The sequence below is a fragment of the Synchiropus splendidus genome, chromosome 10 (genome assembly GCF_027744825.2).
Source record: "Synchiropus splendidus isolate RoL2022-P1 chromosome 10, RoL_Sspl_1.0, whole genome shotgun sequence".
Taxonomy (NCBI): domain Eukaryota; kingdom Metazoa; phylum Chordata; class Actinopteri; order Syngnathiformes; family Callionymidae; genus Synchiropus; species Synchiropus splendidus.
This window is the reverse complement of record NC_071343.1, coordinates 1,925,606-1,950,694: the sequence shown is the minus strand read 5'-3', so window position 1 is coordinate 1,950,694 and position 25,089 is coordinate 1,925,606. Positions and strand designations below refer to the sequence as shown.

At 47.8% G+C, this 25,089-nt stretch overlaps 1 protein-coding gene across 2 annotated transcripts; it reads right to left on the bottom strand.

The window, feature by feature from the left end:
* Positions 1 to 1,571: 1,571 nt before the first annotated feature.
* Positions 1,572 to 24,648, bottom strand: LOC128766034 (protocadherin-17-like). Of its 2 annotated transcripts, none has more exons than XM_053877371.1 (4): positions 21,134 to 24,648; positions 20,245 to 20,303; positions 19,957 to 20,126; positions 1,572 to 3,065 (listed from the first exon to the last, which is right to left on the bottom strand). In XM_053877371.1, the coding sequence occupies exons 1-4, from the start codon at positions 23,600 to 23,602 to the stop codon at positions 2,485 to 2,487; spliced, it is 3,279 nt and encodes a 1,092-aa protein (XP_053733346.1). In that variant the 5' UTR covers positions 23,603 to 24,648; the 3' UTR covers positions 1,572 to 2,484. The 2 variants fall into 2 exon arrangements, with proteins under 2 accessions (XP_053733346.1, XP_053733347.1); XM_053877372.1 differs by having other exon boundaries at positions 21,329 to 24,648.
* Positions 24,649 to 25,089: the final 441 nt, after the last annotated feature.

Genomic DNA, 25,089 nt, shown 5'->3' with positions numbered 1-25,089 from the left:
AAGAAGAAGAATGTCAAAACTGAATTCATGATGTCAAACTGATGGGTTTGTTAGATAAACTTGCTCCAGAGTTTCACAGTGGATAATAAAGATGTAGTCAAGTTTGCTTCATCCAGAGATGATATTCCTCCCCCTCATTTCATTTTGAAACGTATTAAAAAATCAATTGAGATCATCGATCAGAATAATTCTCTTTGCGAAGGAGGTTATGTGATCGCAGGCGCTTTTCTGCCAGAAAAGAAACAAGTCAAAAGATTTCATCGGAATGAAGATTCCATGTTTTTGTTCGGTATTATCGCTTGCATCCGGGCTGCCCTTTACTGCCGGGTAAAAAATACATAAATAAAACTCACTCCTCATTAATAAAATGGTTATTCATCAGTGCTGTCATACTCCAAATGTCCGGATCTCTTTTTTCTTTTTCGGTTCGGTGGGAATGGGCTTCAATACAGGATACATTGTTTCCACTTTTAAGAATTTGAGAAAAAAAGAAAGGCTCTGGCAAAGGGGCACTTTTCATGCAGGGAAAGAGGAGGAGCTTGTTCCCCCCACATTTATTCAGCAGCTCAAGGCTACTTTTTTTCTCGCTGTTATCTTTTTTGTCAGACTTTTCTTTTATTTAGCCTTGCGGAAATGGGCATCCTTTGCTAGAGTTCTGAATGAGTTCCGTCATGCTACTGCCACTCGCTGTCCAATTAAGGGCATTGCGATCATTGATATTTTGAATGGTGCCAAACTTTGTAAACAAAATATTTGGTTTAAAAAAAAAGACAATGATATTGAAGTGTATATTACTCTTGTTTTGTTTTTCCTGTTTTACTTCCTGTTTTGTTTACTTTCTGGGAATGTGCTTCCTTTGTTCTCACTTCTCAATGTTCTCAATATTTCAAATTCAAATTTTGTAAACAAAACATTTAGTTTAGAAAAAAAAGTATAACACTTTGTTTTACCTTCTGGCTTCCAGAAAAAAATGTATTTGGCTGTAATTGTTGAGGTACACTTTTCTCAGGTTTGTTTTTCCCACATTTACACGGCAGCTGAGGGCAACTTCTCCTCTCTTCTCGTTCATCAGTGGATTCCACCGTGCTCCTGCCACTCGCTGACCCATTCAGGTCTTTGCCATCCATGATATTTCAATGGTGTCCAATGTTGTTGACACAATAATGATATTCTGATATATTTTCATATAAAAGGAGTTTGTTATTCCCACATTTAATCGGCAGCTACAAGTTGTTGTTTTTTTTAGCCTTGCCTCCTTGGGCCTCCTTAGCCACGCTACTGCCACTCGCTGTCCGATTCAGGTCATTGCGATCAATGATTGCTCGAATCGTGTTGAATTGTACAGATGAAATGATATTTGGCTTTGAAAAAATCAGTGAAAATGATCATAGCTGATACAGAATTCAAAGTGTCGATGTGGCACTAGCTCGTCGCCCGACTGGACCCAACTGGGTCAGCTGCTACAAACACATCGAGGTCTCCCTCTTGCTGAATTATTAACAGACAGTCGACTCCTCTGGTTGGTGCACTCATGGACAGTGCTTGTTTTTATTTATTCCAGTTAACCGTTTCCATGTTGGTGTAAAACGTTGGCCGCGACGTCACTTAAAGGTCAGTCGGATGCGGAGCGGGCCGACTGCTGGATAGCATGTGCTGGTGAAGACACGGAACTGAAGGTTAGCCGGCACGTTTGTGGAAGAGCCTCATGGACACAAATGCTCGTCGCACACACACGACAACAAGACAGCTTCTGCAGTAAAAAATAACCGCTGTCCGTGCACACAGTGTATACAAATTTAATAAAATACACAACAAGTACAGTAGCCCACATTCACGTGTAAGCTCAGCTTATTTTCACACAAACCGCAGAGGACGACAGTAAAATACAAATACATTCTTAGAAAACTCTTTTACGGGAACCTTAAACGGTTTCTCGGAAGGGGACGTTCCCCGGTGCACCACCATTGACAGTTCATAAGACACTTCACTGTAGTAGTCGACGTCACTGATATGTATCTCGGTAGTCTGTGATTTTCAAAGAGATGTTTCTTATTAACACACTCAGATGGGGACAGAAAGCTTCACCGTACAAAAGCAGACAGGACTCAGTAGCTTAACAGTAGCAAGTTGATCTTCAGCCTCACGAAACCGGGGAGGTGGTCAAATACAGACATCTAGTTGGACGGGTACAGTACACCATGAAAACACATGAAGTCGGCTCAGCACTTGATTGCCCTGCAAACCTTCACATAAGTCAAAGACAGGTATTTTTCTTTTCTTTTTTTGTCACCAAAACACAACAATTCACAGAAAAAAAAAAAAACAGAAGAAAAACCCAAAAACATACAAAGGACATGGTTTTTTTGGTTATACAACGTGTGTCTGGACACTGATGTGGGTCAAAAGAAGCCGCCTCGTGGTCGTTATTCTGTGATGATGTCATCACTCCCTCGCAGGCGAGAGCGAGGGGAATTTTTTCACCTGTCAGTTTCCAGAGTCCCGAGGGTCCAGGGGGTAGTCGGAGCCCCCGCCGCACTCCTGGCTGATGACGGCGCTGTGAATGAGGCTGCTGGACAGGGACTTTGGCCTGAGCTCGCAGGTCACGTAGGAGGGCTCCCCTAATTCAGTGTGCAACGGGGAACACTGGCCGTCCGGAGGGCCGTAGGCACTGCTGTCTGAGGCCCCCTCCCGCTCCTTCTTGGCCTCTTGGCCTGCCGAGTCCTGGGGCGAGCCGGCCTTGGTGGGGCTGCCGGAGGCGGAGGGGCTCTCCTGCAGCGGGGGGCTCAGCGCGCGCTGCGATTTTAAGTACGGCTTGACGTTGGCCACCAGGATTGTACTTTCCCGCTGCTCCTTGCCGAACGTGCTGAGGGTTTTTCTGCTGCCGCGGCTGATGGTGCCATAAATCTCTGTCTCAACCATGGCGTCCATTCCCACAGGGATGAAAAGGTTGGTGCGATTATCGGCGCTGTCTGCTTGGCTTCCTACCCGTAACTTTGGCATCCAGCATCTGTCAGAGTGTCCCAGTGCACGACACTCGTCCGTGCAGTGGACTGATTTGTCTTGTTCTGCAAGAAAACAGTTGCACATTTGTTACTGGACCCCGAACCACCGCGCGCAAAGACCGCATTTGGAGGAATATTCTCCGGATAAATCCAGCGTCTCTGCCAGCGTCAGAGCTCTATTATGCATTTATTAAAATTCTCCGACTCACAATGAGATCCATCGACTGGAAATGTGCCAGAGTTCAAAATTAGCAAAGTCATCCTGTGAATGATGAGATTTTTGCATTTCAGAAAGCCCTCACGGAGGACACTCACAGCACCGACACACGCGCTCACACGCGCGCGCTCGCCAGCAACATTTGTCTTCCCATTACCGAAACGCATGAGTGAGTCAAAGTCTTCATGAAACATTTTCTCTCTGCAGAGCAGCAACCTGTGTAGGTGTTTCCTGGAAAACATCATCTGGTGCAGAGGAAGTAATGTGTTTTTCATTTACATTTACAGCAGCAACAAAATAGCTGTGTGATTTACAGCAGCTCAGTTCTGATCCCAAAACAGGTGAGAAGCACCCGACAAGGATTTACGGTGACTCAAAGGCAATTCGCTCCTCTGTCGGTCTCGTCTCGGCTTTTATGTTTCGGGTCTCCTAATCTTCCAGGCCATCCTTTTGGTTCCCGGCCCCCCGGGGTCGCAGGGGCAGAAGGCTACTGGGAAATGAATCTATTCTCAGCAATGGCTTCTACTCAAATGATGATTTATCCATCATCAACAGCTTTCACAATAATCACGGGCGATGCAGTGGACAACACGATCGCACTTCTTTTGGAATAACTACGAAGCTTTCTTGTCCACTAAAGAACGGTGTATTGAGCAGTGCATCTATAGTCCACGTTGAAGTCACAAATTAACTTAAAAAATCCAAAGTCCACAGCATTTCACCTGAAAACAAATATGGCACCGCAATGGCCAAGCAAGGATTTTCTTCCAACTGAGCCATTCACCAGGGAGAAACACCCTCTTCCTGGACACCAGTGAAATTAGGGCACCGATGATCAGAACTGTAGGGCGTCCTGCTGAAACAACACTTTCTCATTGTTCAGTCCCGGGTGGGTGTCCCCAGGCAGCCCTGGCGCCTCTCCAGCCCCCAGTTAGCTGTGAGAGCTCAGTCCCTGCTTCTATCTTGCGCATCATGTTCTTACAGTCAAGACCCCAGCTGAGGATAATAATATAATATAAATAAATAAAGGGAGAGGTTTTCTCTTGGCTCAGTTAAGTGTTCAGCACAGTGTCCTCATAAATGGTCCACCCCTCCCTCACTCGTGAACAAGACCCCAAGACACCTGAGTGGGGCCTCATAGAGCCTCTTTATTTTTCCTAAATTCCATGAAATGAAGACTAAATTGCTGCATTAGACCATTTGCAAAACAACAGTGGACCTGACAATGAGATGATATTGTTGGACGAAGGAGGAGCCAAGGCTGCATAGTTCCGATGAGGGGAGACCACCCAACGCCTTTTGCGCAGACAGGCGTTTGTATTCCACACCTCAACTAGCATTTCAGGAAAAGGACATGAAATTCTGTGTTAAAAATCAGCTTCCGGTTTGCAGGAGACGCAGCTCACCTCCCGACCCTTTAAGTCTTTTCTGTTACAGACCAAACAATGTTAACAAAGTTATTCTTTATTGTTAGCTGATCTATATTACTTTCTTTTTCGCTCCCTTCATGTTAACAGCGATACAATGTTATGCGGAGGTGTACTAATGATCATGTTAAAGACTGAGGCGGCGGAGAGTTGGGGGGCGCCAAACGTCTACATCTTCCTGGGGGAGCAACAGAAAATAAGCACTGCTCCAGTGGAAGATTTGAATTCCATGACGGTCTGTTGTTGAACAGAGAACAGCAGTAAAGAGCGAAGCTCTGCCTGGTTCAGGCCTGTGGTCTCCCTGCGTGACGCAATTGACCTTCAGTCGGGCAATGGAGCCGTGCTTCAGTGTAACATTAGCACAAAGGCGTTGGAGCCAGGCTGTATCTTTGATTATCATCTGCTCTTAAACTGCTGTGAGGACGACTCTGAAGTCAGATTAACTTTGGAGTGGGACAGATAGCAGACGTGGTAATAACACAACTGTTGCACCGTTAGATTCAACACCGCCGGGCTTCACGTGGATTCACCAACGGTCTCGGGGGCAGGCTGAGGGTGTACGCGGAGAGAAAAACAAGTCGGCGGTGGAGATCACGGAGCCGATTTCTATGACAACGCAAACTAACAACACAATAATAGCCGAGGAAGGACGTGATTATTCACCCGCTGTGGTGATGGACCGCATCAGAGCCGGAGAAAAGTGGAGCGCAGTCCTGACACACACACCTACAGAGGGACGAGTGACACGCGGAGTAAGCTGTGGGAAACAGATGAAGCCATAAATGACCCTCTACACACGCATCTGACAGTGATGTGCGACTGTGGCGGCGTGTCAGCGGCGACGTACACTTGTCCTATTTATAAAGGCGGCAGCTCTCTAATTGGCGGGACAGCGGTTCACTACTTCACTGATATCATCTGTTTCCGAGGCTAAAAGATGCTACGCTAACACTGATGACGACACAAAGGCGGATGGCGTTCACAAGGTTGCTAATGCTACCTTGAATAAGAATTCAATCTGAGTGAGGAGAGAAGCGAAAGTGGCGCTTTATGAATCACCCAGTCCTACGCCGCTCATCTGGATCATGCCACCACAATCAGGTGCCGTTCTCTCGTCCACCGACGCCCACGCGCACTCGCATCAATTTGGATAAAATGTGTTAATTATTCCATTACTTTGGTGAGAGGCAGCGTGGGATCTACTACATTGTCCTTTTGTTGTTGCGTCTGTGTGCATTTTATTCCGCGGCAGCGTGACATGCCTTCTCCCTGAACAAGAGGAGGGAGAGAAACACATTCCACTAGCTTGAATGCGGTGCCCTTGGCAGTTTGTTTATAATGTGTTAGAACAACGACGAGGGTGAAGCACTTAAAGGGCCTTCAGCCAGGGTCGGACGTGGCGCAGTGCTGGCTCTTTACATACAGTTATGATCCGGATGAATCAACGTTGACCAGTGACTGTCTGCGGGTGGGCAAGAAATGTAATGTGCTTTTGTTGTGAAGGTGAGCAAAAGACCAAAGAGGGGCCACACGTTCCTGCGACATTTTTTGGAAAACAAAAATGTCCGCAGAAATAAAAATAAAAAATCCAGCATTGTGCTCTTATGTTTTCAGTTCTGACCCTCCGTCTCGCTCTCATGACGCTTCAGTCAGATCCTTTCCTATTGGTCCACCCTCGCCCCGCCCCCAGACGCCTCCGCTCGCCGCCTGTGTAGAGCATGGTTCAAGTGAAAATGTAAGGCTCTCAATAGCGTGGGGGCCCTCTACACAGAGAGCTTTGGATGTTTCAGTTGATAAAGGTCTTTTTGAAACATACAAAATAAAAAAATCATAATTCTGCTGCCATGGCAGTGCACCAGTATTGTTGGGATGTGGCAGAAACCCAACGATATGTCGCTGTCAAGGCCCATTCATCCTCCCTTAAGTATGAAAATGTACCCGTCCGTTTCATACCACGCTTCCGTCACTGATCATCCATGCGTTCTTTGTGTTGGTAATGCTGTTCACCAATGTATCCACCAGGGGGAGCAGCCCAGAGTCCAAAGTTTGTGACAACAACAAACTCCAAAACCAACATGGCGACTGTGGAAGAAGCATTGATCATGCAGCTCTTGCACAAAAGAGAGAATTTCCGCCATTGTTACGTCTTCTTCGTGTCTCATTACAGCTACGTATCGGGAGGAACTGCAACACTGCCCCTCATGGTTTCCAGAGGTACTTGTCATGATTCTGCTTTTATTTTGGTCCCGTGAGTCCTGTTTTTTGTTTTCTTCCTGTTCCACACGGCTGGAGCCCATCGACCCCTGATCACCTGAGTACAAGAGCACCTGGACTCCAGCGACGTGTGCCAGATCCACTCCGATTGTTCCCTGTGGCAAATTGGTTCTCCTTGTTTGTTCTCTCTCTGCGCTCTAGTTTGTTCATTTTTGACCTCTCTCTCTGAAACCCTGGTGCCTGAGTTAGAGTTAAGTTCCTTCCTCTGTTTCCGCGTGTTTCCTGGTTCTGTTCACTGTGTATTTGTCTCTCTGTTTCCAGATTTAAGTTTGGTTGACTCTCCCGGTTCGGTGACACTTTCTGTTTGGACTCTTACTCGTGCTTGTGGACGTCTCCCGGTTTGATGACGCCTTCATTTTGGAAAATCTGGCTTTGCTTTGACTCTCCTGGTTCGGTGACGCTTTCTGTTGTGATTTTCTTGTTAATGATTAAAATATTGTATTTGACTGTCTCCTGCCTCCTGCCTCCTTGGGTCCCACTCCACGTCTTGACTCGTAACAGTACTGCTCCGTTTGGTATCACTAAGCTTCATGGAAACATGCAGAAATACGGAGGAAATGCAGGCGGAGAACGGACAGAAGACGCATGTAACATGAAGCAGAGCTTCAGTCGTGGAGGACACCTTCTTTAAAGGGGGACTGATGAGCAGGACCATAAAGGACACCCCCCCGCACCCCACCACGGCTTCAGACAATAATGTCTATTCCCCTCCTCCCCCAACACAACGGATAGTGTCCATTGTTTTCACACACTCAGACGCCCGGCATTAAAGCAAGCGTTTGATTTAGCAGCAGCAGAAATGGACGGACCTTCGGCTGTGACAAAGTCGTCCACCTCCCACTGGCGCAACGTGGCGAGAAACACCTCGCAGCGCAAGTGGAGCTTCCTTTGGTCATGAGTCACCACGCGGTGAGACAAAATAGCAAAACTGTTTCGTTCCCTTGACGACTCGACCTTGGGAAAAAATGACCTTTGGAAACTTCACACACATATCCATCTTCATTTACAAGAAAACACAAGAAGTGTAATAACACCCGAGTTCTAAGTAGTTCCAGTCTTAGTTGTTGAAGACACTTCCATTTTCATCATGCTGGTCAATTCACTGCGACTGCAGTGAAGGAAAACAGCTCCGTTGAATGTATTTGAAATGATTTGTCGGAGTAAATGACTGTCTTCAAAGAAGCTATTTACGACACTCGAATAACAACTGTCACGCAGCAGAGATTCCCCACTTGGCCATGACACTCTTATAGAATCAGCTGACAGTGTCATTACTCTCCATTAAATCTCAATTATTGGTTATCATTTGGCTGTTAAAGAGGACACCTATGCTGTTTATCACCAAGTAAAAACCAATCATTTGACGCTCCGTAATTACACCTGGGTGATGGTTTAATTACCGACTGCAGTGTTGGTTACCCTGCTCAACAACTCAAAGTGAGAAGCGCTCCGAGCCGCATGATGCCCCACTCCGATTTCACCTGCAACGTTTGGGACGTTTTTTGGGCATTTGAAATATCGTTGGTCGAATAAATGGTCCACTTCAGATGAGGCGGACGGCAGGTACACACTGCAGGTCAGGGCTGAGCCGTTCAGTCCCCTCAGGGGCCACTGTTGAGAGGGCCCTCAAGCCATAAGACTGAACCGTCTAGAATTTTCTTACTAAAATATGGGAAAAAAAAGGACAAATGTAATCATTCCATTACAAATGCTTCAATCATGTCATTTAATTCTATTTTTTTTTTCAGTTTATCTACATTTTACTCTCATGGATCAGAAACAGAACATTAATAGTTTTATGTTTTGATGAATATGTTTTGTTGAAGATCATGGTGGCACGTAAACTATGTATTTTTATTGTAGAATATTTAATTTATGGAGTAAGAACTGCTTTTGCAATGAGCAGTATATAATACAATTTAATATTTCATTATTCGTGGCTTTGGGGGACAAAACGTCGAGGTGTGGAATTGGGAAAAATATACTATCATTATTATTATTATTACAACATAATTATTTTAAGGAATTTATTTTCATATAACTAAGAAAATGAGTTACATTTAGAAAGATATTAGCAATTTTGGTCTGAGCTTGTGAGGACCACGTGTGGCCCCCAGGCCAGACTTTGTCCATGTCCATGTCTGGAGATTGAAGACTTGATGCCAAATGTTAATCCAGACTCTCCAACATGCAATTATACCATGATTTCCTGAAACTTCCATCGGAATCTGTCGATCAGTTTAGTAGACATTTCATCAACAACAACCACAGTGAGTTGTCCTGACATGGAGGTGGTTCCTCAGCAGAAGAATCGTCCAGCCATGTCTACCTGCTCCTCAAGTCGGCGGCTCCACACCATGTCGTCACCCTTGAGGAGCGGCAGCCTGAAGATGCCCCCGCAGCAGATGCTCCCCGGCTCACGCGCAGCTCTTGGAGCTGACCACTGCAGCAGAGCCAGCGTGTCACCTGACGGCTCACACGTCGGGCAGCAGGATCTCCAAAGGAGCGACGGAGCCGTCTGGCTGAGAACATTTGGCAAACACACCCGCTGCTACCCACATACTCGGCTCTGCTACTCGACCCACAAACGCAAGCTTCTCACAGACGTGGCATCTTTTAAAAGGAAAAATAAATAGATGTATAAGATGTTTCGCCAAGAAGCACTGACACCAGTGGATTTCTACCAACGCACACTTTCACTCGAGAGTCGGAGGAAAACCGGCGCCACCATCTTCAGACGTCTATTGATGGAATGAGTTGAAAAAGCAGTTAGAGAGTCTGAGACCGTGGTTATGCAGCTGGATGATGCTTCCCAAATGGTCATAAAAGAATGATTCAATATGCTGAAATAAAATACTAAATGCCTGAATAGAAACAAGAATAAATAAATCTAGAACTAAAAACATAAATAAATAGCAAATTACATGCTAACATTCCATGTTAATACTATATTTTTATATTTATTTATATATATTTATTTCCGGATATTAACAAGCATTTTAAACGTCTTCAATATTATTTCAGATTTTCTATGTTTAATTCATTTTTATATCAAATTCCAGTTGAATTTATTGACTTATTTCCACATGTCTGAATCACATAGCCAGAGGGAGTGAATATGTAAATGAGGTGGGCGGGGCTAACCCCATTCTGAGGCTGGATTGGTTCAGTGGGTCACTGAGCCTTTTCACCTATCTGTGGTGGCGGCAACACACAGCAGCTAACAGCTAGCAAACCACACATTTCACTAGCAGGTCGAGCTACTCAGAAACCAAAGCTGGAAAACAGAATTCCCAAGCGAGAAATCTGCCACTGTGTCGTCATAATTTTACGTGGCAAAAGCGTCAGTTCAGTTCGAGTTGACTCGTCGGCCAAATGGCTCCAACGCGTTCAATAAAAACAATCTTCTTGACTTTTTGACTGCGGCGTTCATGGTGAAATGACTCGATTGCTCTGTTCAGAAACTTCAAAACAACGTAACAAAACCTAAACGAAATCTTGACGTCATGTGTTTTCACCTCGCGCGCCCCAACGCCCCGCAACCACGAGTCGTTTTGGCAGGGAAGAAGCCCAAACTACAGTCGGGTCCACTGAGAACACAGACGGCTGCAACATTTCTATTATTCAAGGCTGCGACAACGCTGAAGGTACAGCAGGTTAAAACCAAGGCGGGACACCGCTTTCATTTGACATTAAAAATAGCATTCAGCAACACGCTCGTCTTCTGTGCATCGCCCGCTCTGACACTGACAGCCGCCACATTGAAGCGCTTGAAGGGAGAAAACGCTGCATGAACTAGCTGCACAAACTCAAGGATGACGACGACGACACCAGTATGTGAAGTACAATGTGGATCCTCTGAAGTCTGGTGGACCACAGAAGGGTCCCTAAAGAAGGGCGGGGCCAAACAAGCCTCAGGCTAACAACATACATGGGGATGAAAACATGAATCACATGAGTTAGGATTAGAAAGCAACCATATGTGACTGATCGGACGTATTTGGGTCGATTTAATGATTTTTTTAAAAATAAAAATTAACATGTTAAGGACTGACACATACTTTATTTACATTTGCTATAAATATAAATAATTTGGATTTTTTTTCCAACTGTGGGAAGTACTGACGAAAAAAGCGTATAAAAGGACAATAGAAAAACAAAGCTGTGTCTCATATTTAACTAAAAATAAAGAGTACTATAGCAGTCAAGGGCCCCAGGGCCGCGCTTCGCCCAGGTCTATGATGCACACCAGCCCAGTGAGGCGGCGTGTTTCACGATTAATAAACTTGAACCATGTCATGTTCAGGAGCTTAGGCGAAACAGTCCTTTGCTAAATCCACAGTGTAGCACAAAGGTTGCACCACGTGACGGTATTAATCTAGTTTGCCGGCTCCGATCTTCGATGATCTGGTCCCTTCCATGTTCCATGTAATAGGATTTTGATTGTTACGTTCTTTGCATAGCGGAGTTCATGTGGCAGCTCTTCCAGGAGATCAAGAGAGAAACGTGCGTCGAGTTCCAAATGCACGGTACATCAAAAGGCAGCAGTAAAAGGTAGCTTTGATTTGGTGAAAACGGAACTCACGTCGCGCAGTTCCATGTGCGTTTTTGCTTTGAAGCGGAACAACCCAGATTACAGCTCTTTGCCCTCTGCATTTGTCATCCACCAATTTCTATCTTTGCTCTCGTGTTTCAGCAAACGTGCACAAAGGGGAAGCAGGAAGCGCTGAATTCATTTCCGTGGCAGCCGTCAGCACCGCAGAGCAACTGGCCTCTGACGCTGATGGGTTTGGATGTTTGGGCTCCCGTCATCGCTCCGGCTCCTCTCACGTTTACAACAGAACACACAGCACAAAGTAGCACGAGGTCAAACCCACGCCCCCCGAAATGATCGACCACAGGTCCGGACGAATAATCCAAGCAACCACGGGCTCCGTTAACAAGCCGTCTGTAATTGAGATCTTCACAGGAAGAGATGCTTCTCCTGGCTTCTATAGAAACCTGCCTTTGTTACCAAACAGCACGTGCATTCTCATTCATTCCTTCTTCCCATCACTCCTGGGTTCAGCCTCCCTTCAGGGGTCCCCAAAACTCATTAATCTTCTCAACCTTTCAGATCTTTTACACCGAGCACGTTCTTCCCACAGTGTCCACAAAACTTCTCTCCGTGTTATACGCACTTCATTTCAAACTGACAAGGATCCAAGGACAATTTATTCCTGAACTCTAATTTCAACAAAAAAAAAAGCCGTCCCTTCATTTCGTAGCGCTTTTGTAGGCTTGGAAACCTTCATTGTGGATTTCCTTGGGTCCTGGCAATTTCACCATCTCATGTGGACCAGCTGAAACCCCCTCAAAAGCGAGGTGCCGGCCTCCGTTTGGACCCACTTGAGTGGTGGCTTCTCTGCCACCGCTGTGGCTCCACTCTGGATCTCGCCTTGCACTCACCTGCTCCAGTGACATCGTCATTCTCAAAAAACACGAGGTATATATAAATTCCAGCACCTGTTTCCAAACGTTGTAGCGACTGAAAATGTTGGTTTGGACCAACAGAGCGTGGATGAGCCTTGGGCATCCACCCATCATTTCTCTGATGCTACACCAGGGGGCAGCATTTGACTCAATAGCTCCCAACCTTCTTCTACCCAGAAGCCTCCTAAGCCCTCAGGTGGGGGGCTCCAACTTCTCTCCAGCCCCCTCAGTTGGACAAACCCACAAAGATTTCAGATCGTCTTTGACTCATTAGTTGGAGAAGAGCTCTAGTATGAGTCTCGCCTGGATGACCAAGCTTCCAGAGACCCGCAGTTCCCAAAGCTTGTGCCTCTGGTTACAGGAAGGCAGGTAAAACACTACTCAGCAATACTAATACAGCAGCCACTGCCACTTAGCACGCGGTGAATTTAAACGCGTCCCATACTGACGCCGAAGGCAGCCTTCAGCGTTGCATATTGACGCATTAGGCTTTCAATTGAACCACATTTTCCGCCTACCGCTGCATGTCCGGACACCGTAGGCAGCGCCTCAAAGTAACGTAAAAGAAGGACAGAGATGGAGTCGGCTAACACGTGGGATGGCGCTCCTTTCATTCTACATGTAACAAAGTGTAAGTTGCTATTTAAAGCCCCTCAAATGTTCTTGGGGCTCAGTAAGGAGCCACAGGGACATCCAATGCAAGTCAGTGAAGTGAGGTTCCAAACGCCTCCCTAGCTCGACTAGCACCTCCCCCCTCCTCCAAAATCACAGGTTAGTGGTGCAAAACAGCCGCTCCCTTTCTGTTCTACAGCTATGACGATCGCTAACAATGCGTCATACCGTGTTAGCAACATTCATATTTTAATAAGTATGAGAGAGAAGCATGAGATGGGTGTCACCATGGCAACTTAAAAGTGTTTTAGCGTGGCCAAAAAACCCACACAAAACAAGAGAATGAGGGCAGAAATGGCCAGTTATTTCGATGGAGAAATGGATGGATTGTCGGGGGTCGTGTGTTTCAAACCTCATCGTAGGGGCGGGCGATATGGTACAAATATCGTGTCAGGTTTTTAAAACAAACAATTTTATCATGACTTTACATGTATTGACTTGTGCATGTGAAACACTCACACCTGATCACCTGATACTGCAGCTGTAAACCACATGACTATTTCATCTCGCTTCACCTTCTTCAAAGTAGACATCCTTGATTCCTGTCACCCATTATGTGCTCGGAAAGAACATTGTGTCACCTTTATCTCAATTGCACTGAGTTAAGGTTGGCATATTGTTCCTAATTTGCCTCATTGTTGCATGAATTTGTCATAGATTTGTGGGGGGTTTACTGTTAAATCTGTGACATTTATTCGCTCAGATTGGTTCATAACAGTAGCAACTGCGTCAAAGGTTTCAAAGGCGACACGTTAGCCGTTAGCCCCGTTAGCTCTGAGCTGCACACAGTCTTCAGCGTAGCAGGTCAGACCAGAAAACTCATTTTGACGTGCAGTCGAGTTAGAGGCCCATCAAGTTTTTGACGGCCTGACGGTGAGTGTGTGGCAGGGCGACGCCTGCTGGAAATGAGAGCGCGGACATTCGTCGTGTCACTTTAGAGAATGAGACAGACACATACCGTCTCCTCACTTTGGCAGATCGGTAAGACGGTCAAATCGTCCACCATTTAATGCCGTCATATCGCACCCCACTAGTTCATAGTATTGGCTCATTCACGGGGCAGAGCGCAGCGCATTCACACTTGGTGCTGTAGTGTAGGTACCACCACTCATCTTAGACCAGATGACATGCGTAATGAAAACAGCAACACATCATCAGCCACTGTTATCATCTGCGTGAGGGATGGGGAGCAACTTGCTGCGCACCATCCCTTTTGTTCCACCAGGGAACTTCATCAAAAGCAGTTAAGCTTTCTTCAAAAAACTCATTAGTTTTCTCTAAATATATGAAATAAATTCAAGATCCAAGCAAAATCACCCCAGTTTTTACAGTCGGCATCAGCCGTTCAACTGAGCCAGTCGGCTCCTACTGCGCCACCTAGTGGTAGAGTAGGCGGCCATCACACCAGTCAGCCAGAGAGGGAGGAGCTTTGTTTTGCTGCAATGAATTATGGGCCGCAAAACACATGGTTTTTTCCTATTCATATTCACATAAACCAGTTATGGTCAGTTATGATGATGTATCAAAAACATTATGGCCACCCTGACTGAAGCTAATGGCTACATGAGGTAGCATATGTAACTACTGAGCCCAAAGTCTTAACATGTGAGATGAATGTGCTACTCCCCCTCCCCCCATCCTGATCCTGACCCCAGCCACAGACTCAAGACAAGGGATGGTTATAGCAGTTGGAGGCAACTAGGAGGCGCTCACACCAGGAGGAGCCCAGTGATCCTCACAAACAGGTGATGTGTACTCTGAAAACCACCCATTCACTGGGGGGACTGCGGGGTGCACAGCAGGGTGAGACGCGCCGGTCCAGACGGACAGACCGACGGTGGCTGGTCAGATAAAATGGAGTTGCTCTGGGGTTTTTCTATTTCCATTACTGTTGCATCGCGGAATCTAAATGCATTAAATATCAGCGGCAGAATGACAGGGTTATACATCCTCTTGATAAAGTCAATTGCATTTACGCATTACATATTCACCACGCCAAGACAGAGTGTCAAAATAACTGTGATCTTCCTCCAGACGAACAATGAGATGATGTCAAAGACAAAGAATCTGCCCGCCATTATAAATAGAATGAGAAAAAAGCCTAGCAACAAACTCACAGTGCATCTGGCGCCTGTAAGAGAGAATAAATATTCCGAGCGCACGGCAGCGGCGGGTGCACAGGTGCATATATTACCTGTATCAAAGCAGGCAGCAGACTAAAGGGAAGGTAAAGGTAAAGACATAAAAGCAACATTGCTTAACCCGCCAGCTTTTGTGTTGGTGCATTAGGAACCCAGATAATTCTGCTCTGCTCAAACGCAGAGATCCATTTTACCTTGTTAAAATAACCAGAGTGGAGCTGCTGCCAGCGATACTGTCTAATGTATATTTATACGGCGGCGAGGAGAAGCTCTCATTTCAGTAATTAAAATGCAGATTATGTCACCCTCCCAGTGACCATCGCTAAAACAGCAGCTAATTGAGTTCCCCGCATACATCCCTCAAACGTAAAGGCACCAGGGCTCTCCATGAATATTTACGGCGGCGCCCCACTCCTTCAGTCTTCCCCTCCTCTTACATGGCGAGTTAGCCCACGCCCTGCCAGGCAGCCGTCGGCCCGACAGATGTAAATATTCCGTCCGCATCTGCCACCTCTTTTAATACCGCGTCTCGTGATTGGCCTCAGAACTCCGGCTGAATCAGATTCCGAAATGTGCTGCAGAAAGAAAGTGATTGAATTTACACCTCCCACGGAGTCAAGTGCGGTCTGCCTCCGAGTACACACACACACACACACACAGACGCACCCGGGGAGAGGGAGACAGTCGCGAGTGTGGCTCCGTCTCTGCCCTCCTGAGTGAGCCACAAACAAACAGTTCACAGCAATGTAAATGGTGTGGAAAGTAGTGCGCAGGGACCCGATGACCAGAAGCATTTTCTTCCCCAGCTTACGCCAGGAAATGAAAGACATCAACACTCCACTCTAGTCCACCATTATCTTTTATCTCACCTGCGAGAGAAGCGCTCATATTTTCTGTTTGTCTCCGCAAGAGCTAAATATACCAGCCCCTAGCAGGTCGGCCGGGTCTCAACAGTCAGCGGCCATTACGCACCTGCTGACGCTGCGCCGATAAATAAATGAGATTGGAAAATATTTGAAGACTTCTATTTTTAGTTCTGACTTCTCAACCCCAGGAGAAGACAATGGGAGCCCCCACAAACACCTTATTTGCTGCTGTTAACGTCTCCCGCTCTGTCATGCTCCTCCAAACATGGATCGGCTGTCTCCATAATGATGTGATCAAAAAAGAGAGGCGCGCTGCTACACTTGGCGATGCATGACTTTGTTTGATGACTAAATCAGCAAGAAGATGTTTGAAGGTTCTACCTTCTGCCGGTGGACTCTTTCATCCTCTCCGACGAGCATTTACCATCCACTGCCGCGTTCCTGTCGTCTGTGCGACGGCGTTCGAGGTGTGAGAAAATGTGCGACACAGCAATCCGACGAGCAGCTGCGGCTGCTATCGATTCATCTGTCCGTCTTTAATATTTGCCTGAGCTGAGAGTAACCTCAGGCTGCTGAACCTTCAGTTAGAGAGGCCATTGAATGAAAGTGTCCTCCGGTTATGTGTAAACACATCCAGCCTGCATCTCAAGAACCTTGAATGTAATTTGATGGCTCGAGATGAGGAGCATTGCTGGTCCTTCAGTCCAGGTTAGCGTTGGTTTCAAGTCTTTCTTCATGTCCAGCCGCCTGCTAACCCGAACCACTTCACTCCACCCAGTCGACTGTAGTTTATTTTACATCCCAGATCCTCCAAAAATGAGGACACGCAACTCATCTACTAATCTTCCTTCCGTGGATAGATTCCTCAGGAGGCCAGCTACGTGTGCCAGATGGTAGCGCTTTGACTCCACTCAGGTAACTCTCCATGATCTTGCTCTTAACCATCTCAAAATTCAGCCGTAACTTTCCCTCCTCGTTCCACTCTCACTTCTCTCCTATCGATTCAGTCCGCGTGTGAGCAGTTTTCCTAGTCTCACTTTTTAGTTCGATTATTCGGTGAAGTTTAACCCTTGTATGCGTGCGTGTAGTCACCACCACCGAGTGCTTTCAGTTTGTTAGCACTGCGTTGAGCGTAACTCCGGGTGTGTTTTCTCCCCATTTGAGTAAGCTGTTGATTCTCATCCGCCTCTCTTGCTTTCCAGATTCTCCCCATCCCCTGTGTGTTGATCCCGGTCCGTGTTTTGGTTCACGGCGCCCTTAGTTTTCTAGTACCTTGTCTGTCTATATCAATTGTTCCATCCTCGATTAAATTGTATAATTTCATCTCGTCTCCCGAGTCGTCTGTCGACCAACACTGACTGCACCCGCCATCATGACAGCGCCAGTTTCTTACTGACGAAAGGGCGCACAACTCCAGCGGACGCTGTCTTCCTGTGGCCGGGCCTGAAGGACTGCGTCACACCGCCGCACACTTGCCTGCCCCGCGGACGACGACAGCAGGAGAACGACTTTGTAAACGTGTTTAAGCAGAAATAAAACATGAGCCATCTGCTCTGTTCTCCAGTGCAGACGCTTGGGAAGTGAAACTAGGAGTCAACAACACTGTGGCGTTCCAAAACACCTGTGTAGCCGGTCGCTAACCGTACACCAGCTCCACCAATACTGCAGCGGATGTGATGCTCAGGTGACGCACCTGCTGCTGAGGTGTGGTCTGCAGGTCCTGATATAGACGGAGCCATTGACACAAAATGCTTCGTGAGCAGCGAAGGCAGCAAAGCTCGGTACGTGCCGTTAGAACGGAACATGTGATTATCTCCCATCATCAGCTTCTGCAGTGAATTAATGAATAACGAAAAGAACAATTATTCCTGATATAATTAGGTGACCAACTCCGACAACAATTTTATGCTCGGCAGAGCACTTGAACGCCGCTGCATTTCTCTACGCTTCCCCCGAATCGGCTGGACTGGAAAGGTCTGCTGAGAGGACTGTCGGCGCAACCACACTTGAAGTGAGGAGCCGCGTCCGCTCAGCGCGGCGACCAGTGAGGGACTTCATCACGTGGATACGCAAACACCGCCGGCAGGTGTTGGGGTCTGACGTGGACGCGGCGCAGTCAAAACACGCCCCAAATCAAATGATCATGGAGATTTTTCAAGACTGTCTCATACAGATGGAAAATGCTCTCATAAATAAATCTTCATTCAATCCATATTGCATTGAGATGTGAGCAAGTCTGTCAGACGCGGACAAATCGCCCCCACCACCGCGCCAGAGTCAAACTACCTCAGTACAATCTGCATTACTGCTTGACTCTTGAGGACAACTACCACAGCATGGTTATCAGTAAGCATTTTTACAGTGTTGCTTGGTTCCTTAAAAATAAATAAAAGATACTGACAAGAATAAAATACCTTGCAACCAAGTGTCTTTATATCATAGTCACACGATACATTCACCGCCTAAAGAGACCCAATATTCATGACTCATACTGAGACTATTTAAATCAAATGTAAGCAAAACAAATAATACATTGACAAACAACAAGTTTCCAGCATTTAAACACGTCTCCCTACCTTCTCTGTGTTGTGGTCTGGCTTTAGACTCGGGGACATGCATCACCATAAACAAACGACTTATTCATGCATGTATGAATATGTATATATGCATGTATGTATGTCGTCACTACAAAGTACTGCATAGCTTTAGCTCGGAGTACTCCCTGGAGGTTCACTCCAAACAACACCATAATCACTGAACATTAACAGTATATATGTACATGCTTAGTTTATCCGTAGTTATCTTAATCTAAAGTCCTATCCCTGTTTTATTATATTTTTTCATAAAATTGATGTTAAATGTGAGACTTCTGTCCATCAATGTTTGGGTTTGACAGCCCCTCACAACAGCCCCAGTATCATGTGGCCCCTGAGCCAATTTAATGGCCCACCCCCGTCCAGGGTGCCCCCTGCCCCTTGCCCTGTGTAGCTGGGATAGGCTCCGGAAGAGGGAACCCCACAATTTATGGGGTTCAAGTGGAAACACTTCTATGTGCGCCGTGTATACATGAGACTCTCTGCTTAGCTGTGAGTCGCACACGTGAGCCAGAGTTTCCCAGCATCACACTCGGGACACGGGAAAATCAGCACATAAATAAAGCCAGAGATGGCAACGCTTAAAAGGACACCGGCAGAAAGTCCTTCGCATTTGATTTCCTGTTTAAAGAACATGCTTTGTAGTTCAGCTGCGATGCACATTTATGCTAACGTCAGTGTGTTTGAAGACTCAGTCACAAGCTCTGAAACATACGTCCACGTTTGTCTCCTGTCAGACGACGCAGGCTAATCTTGTGTCAGATCTACTTCACAGTGAGAGCACTCATTAGCTTATCCTGTCGTGGCTGCTAACGTTACTTCATATTCAATTTCAACTCTTTTAATGATCGTATTTTGTTGGCAAAACATTTCAAGAACAGCTCAAATGTCGATTAGTCCACTAACCAGCATACGACGCGTACGGATTGACAAACACATCATGGATTGTGGCATTGTAAATTGTAGATTGTTCAATGCTGTTTTGAAACTTTCAATTTGAATGGTTCAAACGGTGGTGTAAACGTAGCAACGGCAGGCCAAAAATATTTGGAAAATTAAAAATACAATGTACTTGGTGGAGGTCTGCACTCTCTGAGTGCTTTTCTCGACATGCATTGTATTGGCTCCACATCTGGCCGCATCCCTGTCATGCGAGTTATGATAACAGCATGGAAGACTGCATTCAGCGGGCACTTCAGAACAACAACGGCGTGTCCACTGCTAACATGGTCTGGTGGCTGGAATCATTTCGGCATCTCCAGGATGTCGGGGAAAGAGCGCGTCCACTCACCCTGCTCGAAAGGCTGCCCATTAACTGCTGTTGCTTTCATCTTGAGGGCCTCTCTGGCAGATGTGTCGCAGTGTGAGCCTTTATTAGTATCCTGGTCACTATCAGCCTGGTCACTATCACCATGGCCACTGTCTCGGAGGCTGGCTCGTTCTGCATCCTTAAATGTGGAGCTGCAGCGGGAGGGACAGAAAAGTGCCGTTACTGCCGTGTGCCTGACAGCCACGGTGAGCTGGCCTGAAACCAAGACGAGGAAGTTCGGTGCCATGGTCAGGAAGATGGAGCGCTTACCTTTGAGCAAACGGCTGCTTGCTGCCGGCGTAATTGGGCTCAGAGGAAAAATTTTCAGTCTGAAATCGAGAAAGGAAAGGTGTTTTAGAAAGGTCTTCAACAATGAGCCTCATTCCGTCGGCGCTAGCTTTCTGGATTTTGAGAAGGCGCGCCACGGACGGCGGTGCGACACCAGCAAATCTGGCAAGACAGAGGAGAACCGCATTACCCGCCATGGCCGCTGCCTTTTCTGAGCACCACGAGAATAATGTGCTGATCACACCCACATACTGCGCCAGGCCTCCTCGTCTGTCACCGGCGACACTGTCTGAGCAAGTGCCCTGCATATTTACCACACAACTGAACCGCCCCGTCACATTAGCACGCAACCTGACGCGAGTGATCACCCCTTTAATGTCCTTAAGCAAGGCTGATCAGTATTAACAGCCTGGGATGGGCGGCCATATTTGTGCGGAGAGGAAATGGTTTGGATACAGCGTGTGCCTCTCGCGCTGCGGTGTGCATTGCTTCGGTAATGTGATCAGACAAGCTGCTCAAACACCTGTCCAGTCCCACATTTCAGCCACGGTTTTGTTTTCACTCCGTCGCAGCGGCCTGGTGGGGTCACACCAGCTCTGCTCAAGACTCACACTGTTCTAGCCCAGAAGCCTCTCTGCTCATGCGAACCACCTGTTCCTCTTCACAGGAAGAGAGCGTGCCACACAGACCTGGCTTCGCCGCACCGTCGCATGGGGCCGTTTTATTTCGGGGAAGAGAAAAGGTTCCCGCTGACAGCGTGTTTTATGGTCCCCGTAAAGATTGTTTTTCAGATTCTGCCCGGGCCGAGCAGCAGGCGCAGATAAGCGGGAACACGGGTCAGATAAAGAATTCCGAGCAACATCCTCCTCACCTGAATCACTGACATCCGATTCGCAGGAGCGTCGGTGCTAAGGCCGGCGAAGCTGGAATGGCAGCCCGCCCGGGGGACTGTCAAGCTGTTTGGGGTTGTTTTCAGGTACATGACCTCTGACCTGGGCAGTGTGAGCGGAAGAGGGCTCTGGTAGTCAAAACAAATTGGTGAGGTGATGAGAGAGGGGCTGCTCACCACGTTCATCCGGCTGGCAGAATCTCTTTCCTCCATCTCACTTTGCACCAGCATGATGTCACTCTTGTTGATCCTTTTCTTTTTACCCTTCCCCACAGGAGGATTAGAGTACTCAGCCATGCGGCAGTTATAATTCCCATTCTCCTTATCTTGATGCTTGGACTTGACAGCGATGGCGGCCATAACTGCTAAGAGCATGACAGAGATAATGCAGAGGGTAACTATGAGGGGCAGGGAGACGTCCCAGTGGTGCTGCTCCCCGCTCACGCTGGAGCCCCCTCCTGCCGCCAACTCCGAGTTCGCCTTAATGATCAGCTTAGCCACGGCAGATAAGGGCGGCTTGCCGTGGTCGGTTACCTTAACCACCAGCTCAACCACAGGGCTGACCTCCTCCCACAGAGCGTGAGTGGTTCTGACCTCTCCTCCCACTGGATCCATCTCAAACAGGTGGTCGTCGTTGCCCTCTGAGATCTCGTAAGTCAGGTGGCCACTTTCCCCGTGGTCGTGGTCCACCGCTTTCACCGTGGCCACGATGTAGCCGATGCCCACGTTTCTGGGCACAGGGATTTCCGCAGTGTCGTTCTGCAGGAGGGGCAGAATAATCACGGGGAGGTTGTCGTTGACGTCCAGGATGTTGACCCGGACTGTGGAGGTGCTCTCCATGTGAGGCGAGCCGCCATCTTTGGCTTGAACTCTGAACTCAAACGACTTGGTTTGCTCGTAGTTGAAGGAGCGCGAGGCGTAAATGGCTCCGTTCGTGGGATTGACAGACACGTACGTGTAGACGGAGACGTCCCCTACGTGCGACGGCAGAATGGAGTACGACACTGTCCCATTTCTGCCAACATCTGGGTCATGTGCCAGAACGGAGCCCATGTACTCCCCTGGGATGTTGTTCTCCGGCACCTGTAGCACATACACTGCCTTTGTGAAGCGGGGCGCGTTGTCATTCTCGTCCAGGATTTTCACAGTGAAGGACTTTGTGTAGTTCAAAGAAGGGACGCCATTGTCTCTGGCAACAATGGTCACGTTGTACTCATCCTTCACTTCTCTGTCCAGGGGCCTGTCCGTGAGCAGCGTGTAAAAATTGTCATTGTTCTCCTGCAGTCTGAAGGGTACGTTTCCGATCACTCGGCACTGGATTTGGCCATTCCGGCCCGAATCTTTATCCGTCACTCTGACCAGCGCAATGACAGACTCTGGGGGCGCCGCCTCGCTGATGGCTCCCTGCCGGACGGAGACGAAACTTATTATTGGCGTGTTGTCGTTCTTGTCCAGCACTTTGACAGTAATTTTGCAGTGGCCCGGTATGGGGTTCGGCCCCAGATCCTTGGCCTGCACATCAAACTCGATGATTGGATTCTCTTCATAGTCAATCTCCCCCTGGACCTTCACCACGCCAGTACTGGGGTCAATGGAGAACAAGTCTTGTATTCGCTCAGAGGCGTATCCAGTGAAAGAGTAGACCACCTGCCCGTTGCTCCCTTCATCCTGGTCGGTGGCATTCAGGTCAATCAGCACTTTTCCAGGGGGCGAGTTTTCCGCAATCTCAATGACATAGGAGGATTTCTCAAAGACCGGGCTGTTGTCATTGGAATCCGTCACCCTGACGTTGATTTGCATGGAGCCTGATCTGGGATACTCCCCGCCGTCTATGGCTGTGAGGAGAAGCGTGTGATGGCTCTGATCCTCGCGATCCAGGGGTCTCTGAACCACCAGCTCCGGATACACCGTCCCGTCGCCCCTCACTTTTAAATCCAAGGAAAATGTATTGTAATCATCTCTTGTCACTTGATAGGTCTTTATCCCATTTTCCCCGGTGTCGGAGTCATGAGCGATCGTCAGTGGGAATCGCGTCCCAGCAGCAGCGTTCTCGGAAATGTCAATGTTCACATGGTCCGAGGGGAAGCTGGGCGAGTTGTCGTTGATGTCCTGGATGTCGATCTTGATCATGCATATTTCCTTGTCGTTGGCAAACACCTCCAAAGAGAGCTGGCACTTTGGGTTGCGCCAGCACAGCGTCTCCCTGTCGATCCTTTGTTTGGTGAAGATAAGTCCACTCTCCGGGTCAACGTCCACCAGGTGTGGCGCCGAATTCTCCAGAACCCTGAAGTTGGATTTCTTCCCCCGTTCCATGACTCCATAGCCGGCGTCTTTCGCTATGTTCCCGATCACCGTGCCGGGTCCTTGCTCCTCCGGGACAGAATAGCTCAGGTTTTTCAATGTCAGGGCTTGAACCCACAACAGGAGGAAGAATGGCACAGACAGACGCATCCCTGAAACTGGATATGCAGTTGTAGCAGACAGACGGGGCGGGAAGAAGAAGAAGAAGAAAAAATCCTCGGATTTCAACCTGTTGATTACAGCAAACCTAGAGGAGCGGATCCAAACCTGGTCTGATTCCCAAGTCCCTCGCTCACATCTGCATCACAGACGATGAACTCCTTCTGTAAACAAGGATGACCGGCTGGCGACACCTAATGCATGAATTAAAGATCAAATCCCACATAGTGCACCAGAGATGTTTGATATTTTATTTTCTTCCTCTCTGGCGGGGGCTGAGGGGGGGGCACTTGATGAATAATCGATGAGTATAAAGTATTAATATACCCAGCTGCATCCAAGGTTAAAGCGTCACAATCTCCGATGCTGAAGGTTAGACCGCAGCCCACAAAAGCGCATCGCCCTCATGCGACATCCCCGGCAAACACTGACGAGCCCCTTCAAACTGCAGCATCGCCCGGCGCTGCCATTCGCGATGCATTCACTTTTGCCTCTGCCTCTGGTGCGACACACTGTTGCACACGGACTCCGCGATCCTCGCAGCCAGCACGTAGCCCAAAGTGGAATAAGAGACATAGAGCCGTCACTCCGACACACGCGTCTGCGTCCCCGTCATCCAGGCGCATCTATGGCTGCGACTTTTGCCCGCTGGTGCGTCCTGCGATCAGCCCAGTAATCCCATAATCCAGTCCGACTGGCTCCACTCCTTTCGTCTTCTTCATTCGGAGGTGGCACGTCCGCACCGTCCTCGTTGTCAGGAGAGACACACAAGCGCGTAAAAAGAAGATTTGGAAGCAAACGTGAGGCGCTGCGCTCCCTCCGCGTCAACTGTTGAAACCCTTCCCAGTGAGATGTGACTGGATTCCTCCTCCCTTTATAGCCTCCTCGCTCCCTGCTGCATTCAACATAGTTTCTGCTCGTATTCCAGTGCGGAAAAAATGAGTGAGCGGTGACAGACCTTGCTCTACGGAGTGGGGGGGTTATTTTTCCAATAGGTCTGGGAAGATCGCATGAAGAAGGGCTGTTCTAGTGCTACGTGATTCACTTACTGATGCGAGCGCACAGAGCAGCAGCAGCAGCAGGAGGAGGATGGAGGGAGAGAGGGAGGGAGGGAGAGAGAGAGAGAGGAACCAACCTGCTGGAGGATATTGTCCCTGATACATGTGGATCTGAAGTGGGGATTATGATTGAACAACAATGTCCTGACAAGTGCCGAGTGCAGGATGAATTCTAATTTCACTTCATATTTCATGCGTCCATTTCATTCTCCCGCTGCTCACTCTTTTAACTGCGATGCTTCTGGTTCAGAATGGCTCCAGGTCTTCCAATTAACTGCACGTTTCATTATTCTATATGCTGCTTTGATATATCTGGATGACTGACACCACACTGGTGCGGACCTTCAAAGCTGGGAAATGTTTGGGTTGTCAGAGCGAGGGCTCCTATAAAACAACAGCCTCCTCACTCATCTTTTCTCA

Excerpts from the sequence above, each read along its gene's own strand:
- LOC128766034 (XM_053877371.1), bottom strand. The coding sequence starts at position 23,602 with ATGCGTCTGTCTGTGCCATTCTTCCTCCTGTTGTGGGTTCAAGCCCTG. Across the intron at positions 20,127-20,244 it reads AAGCAGCCGTTTGCTCAAAG|CTCCACATTTAAGGATGCAG; the intron begins GTAAGCGCTCCA and ends CTCCCGCTGCAG. Across the intron at positions 3,066-19,956 it reads TGGGCAGCCTTTCGAGCAGG|AACAAGACAAATCAGTCCAC; the intron begins GTGAGTGGACGC and ends GTTTTCTTGCAG.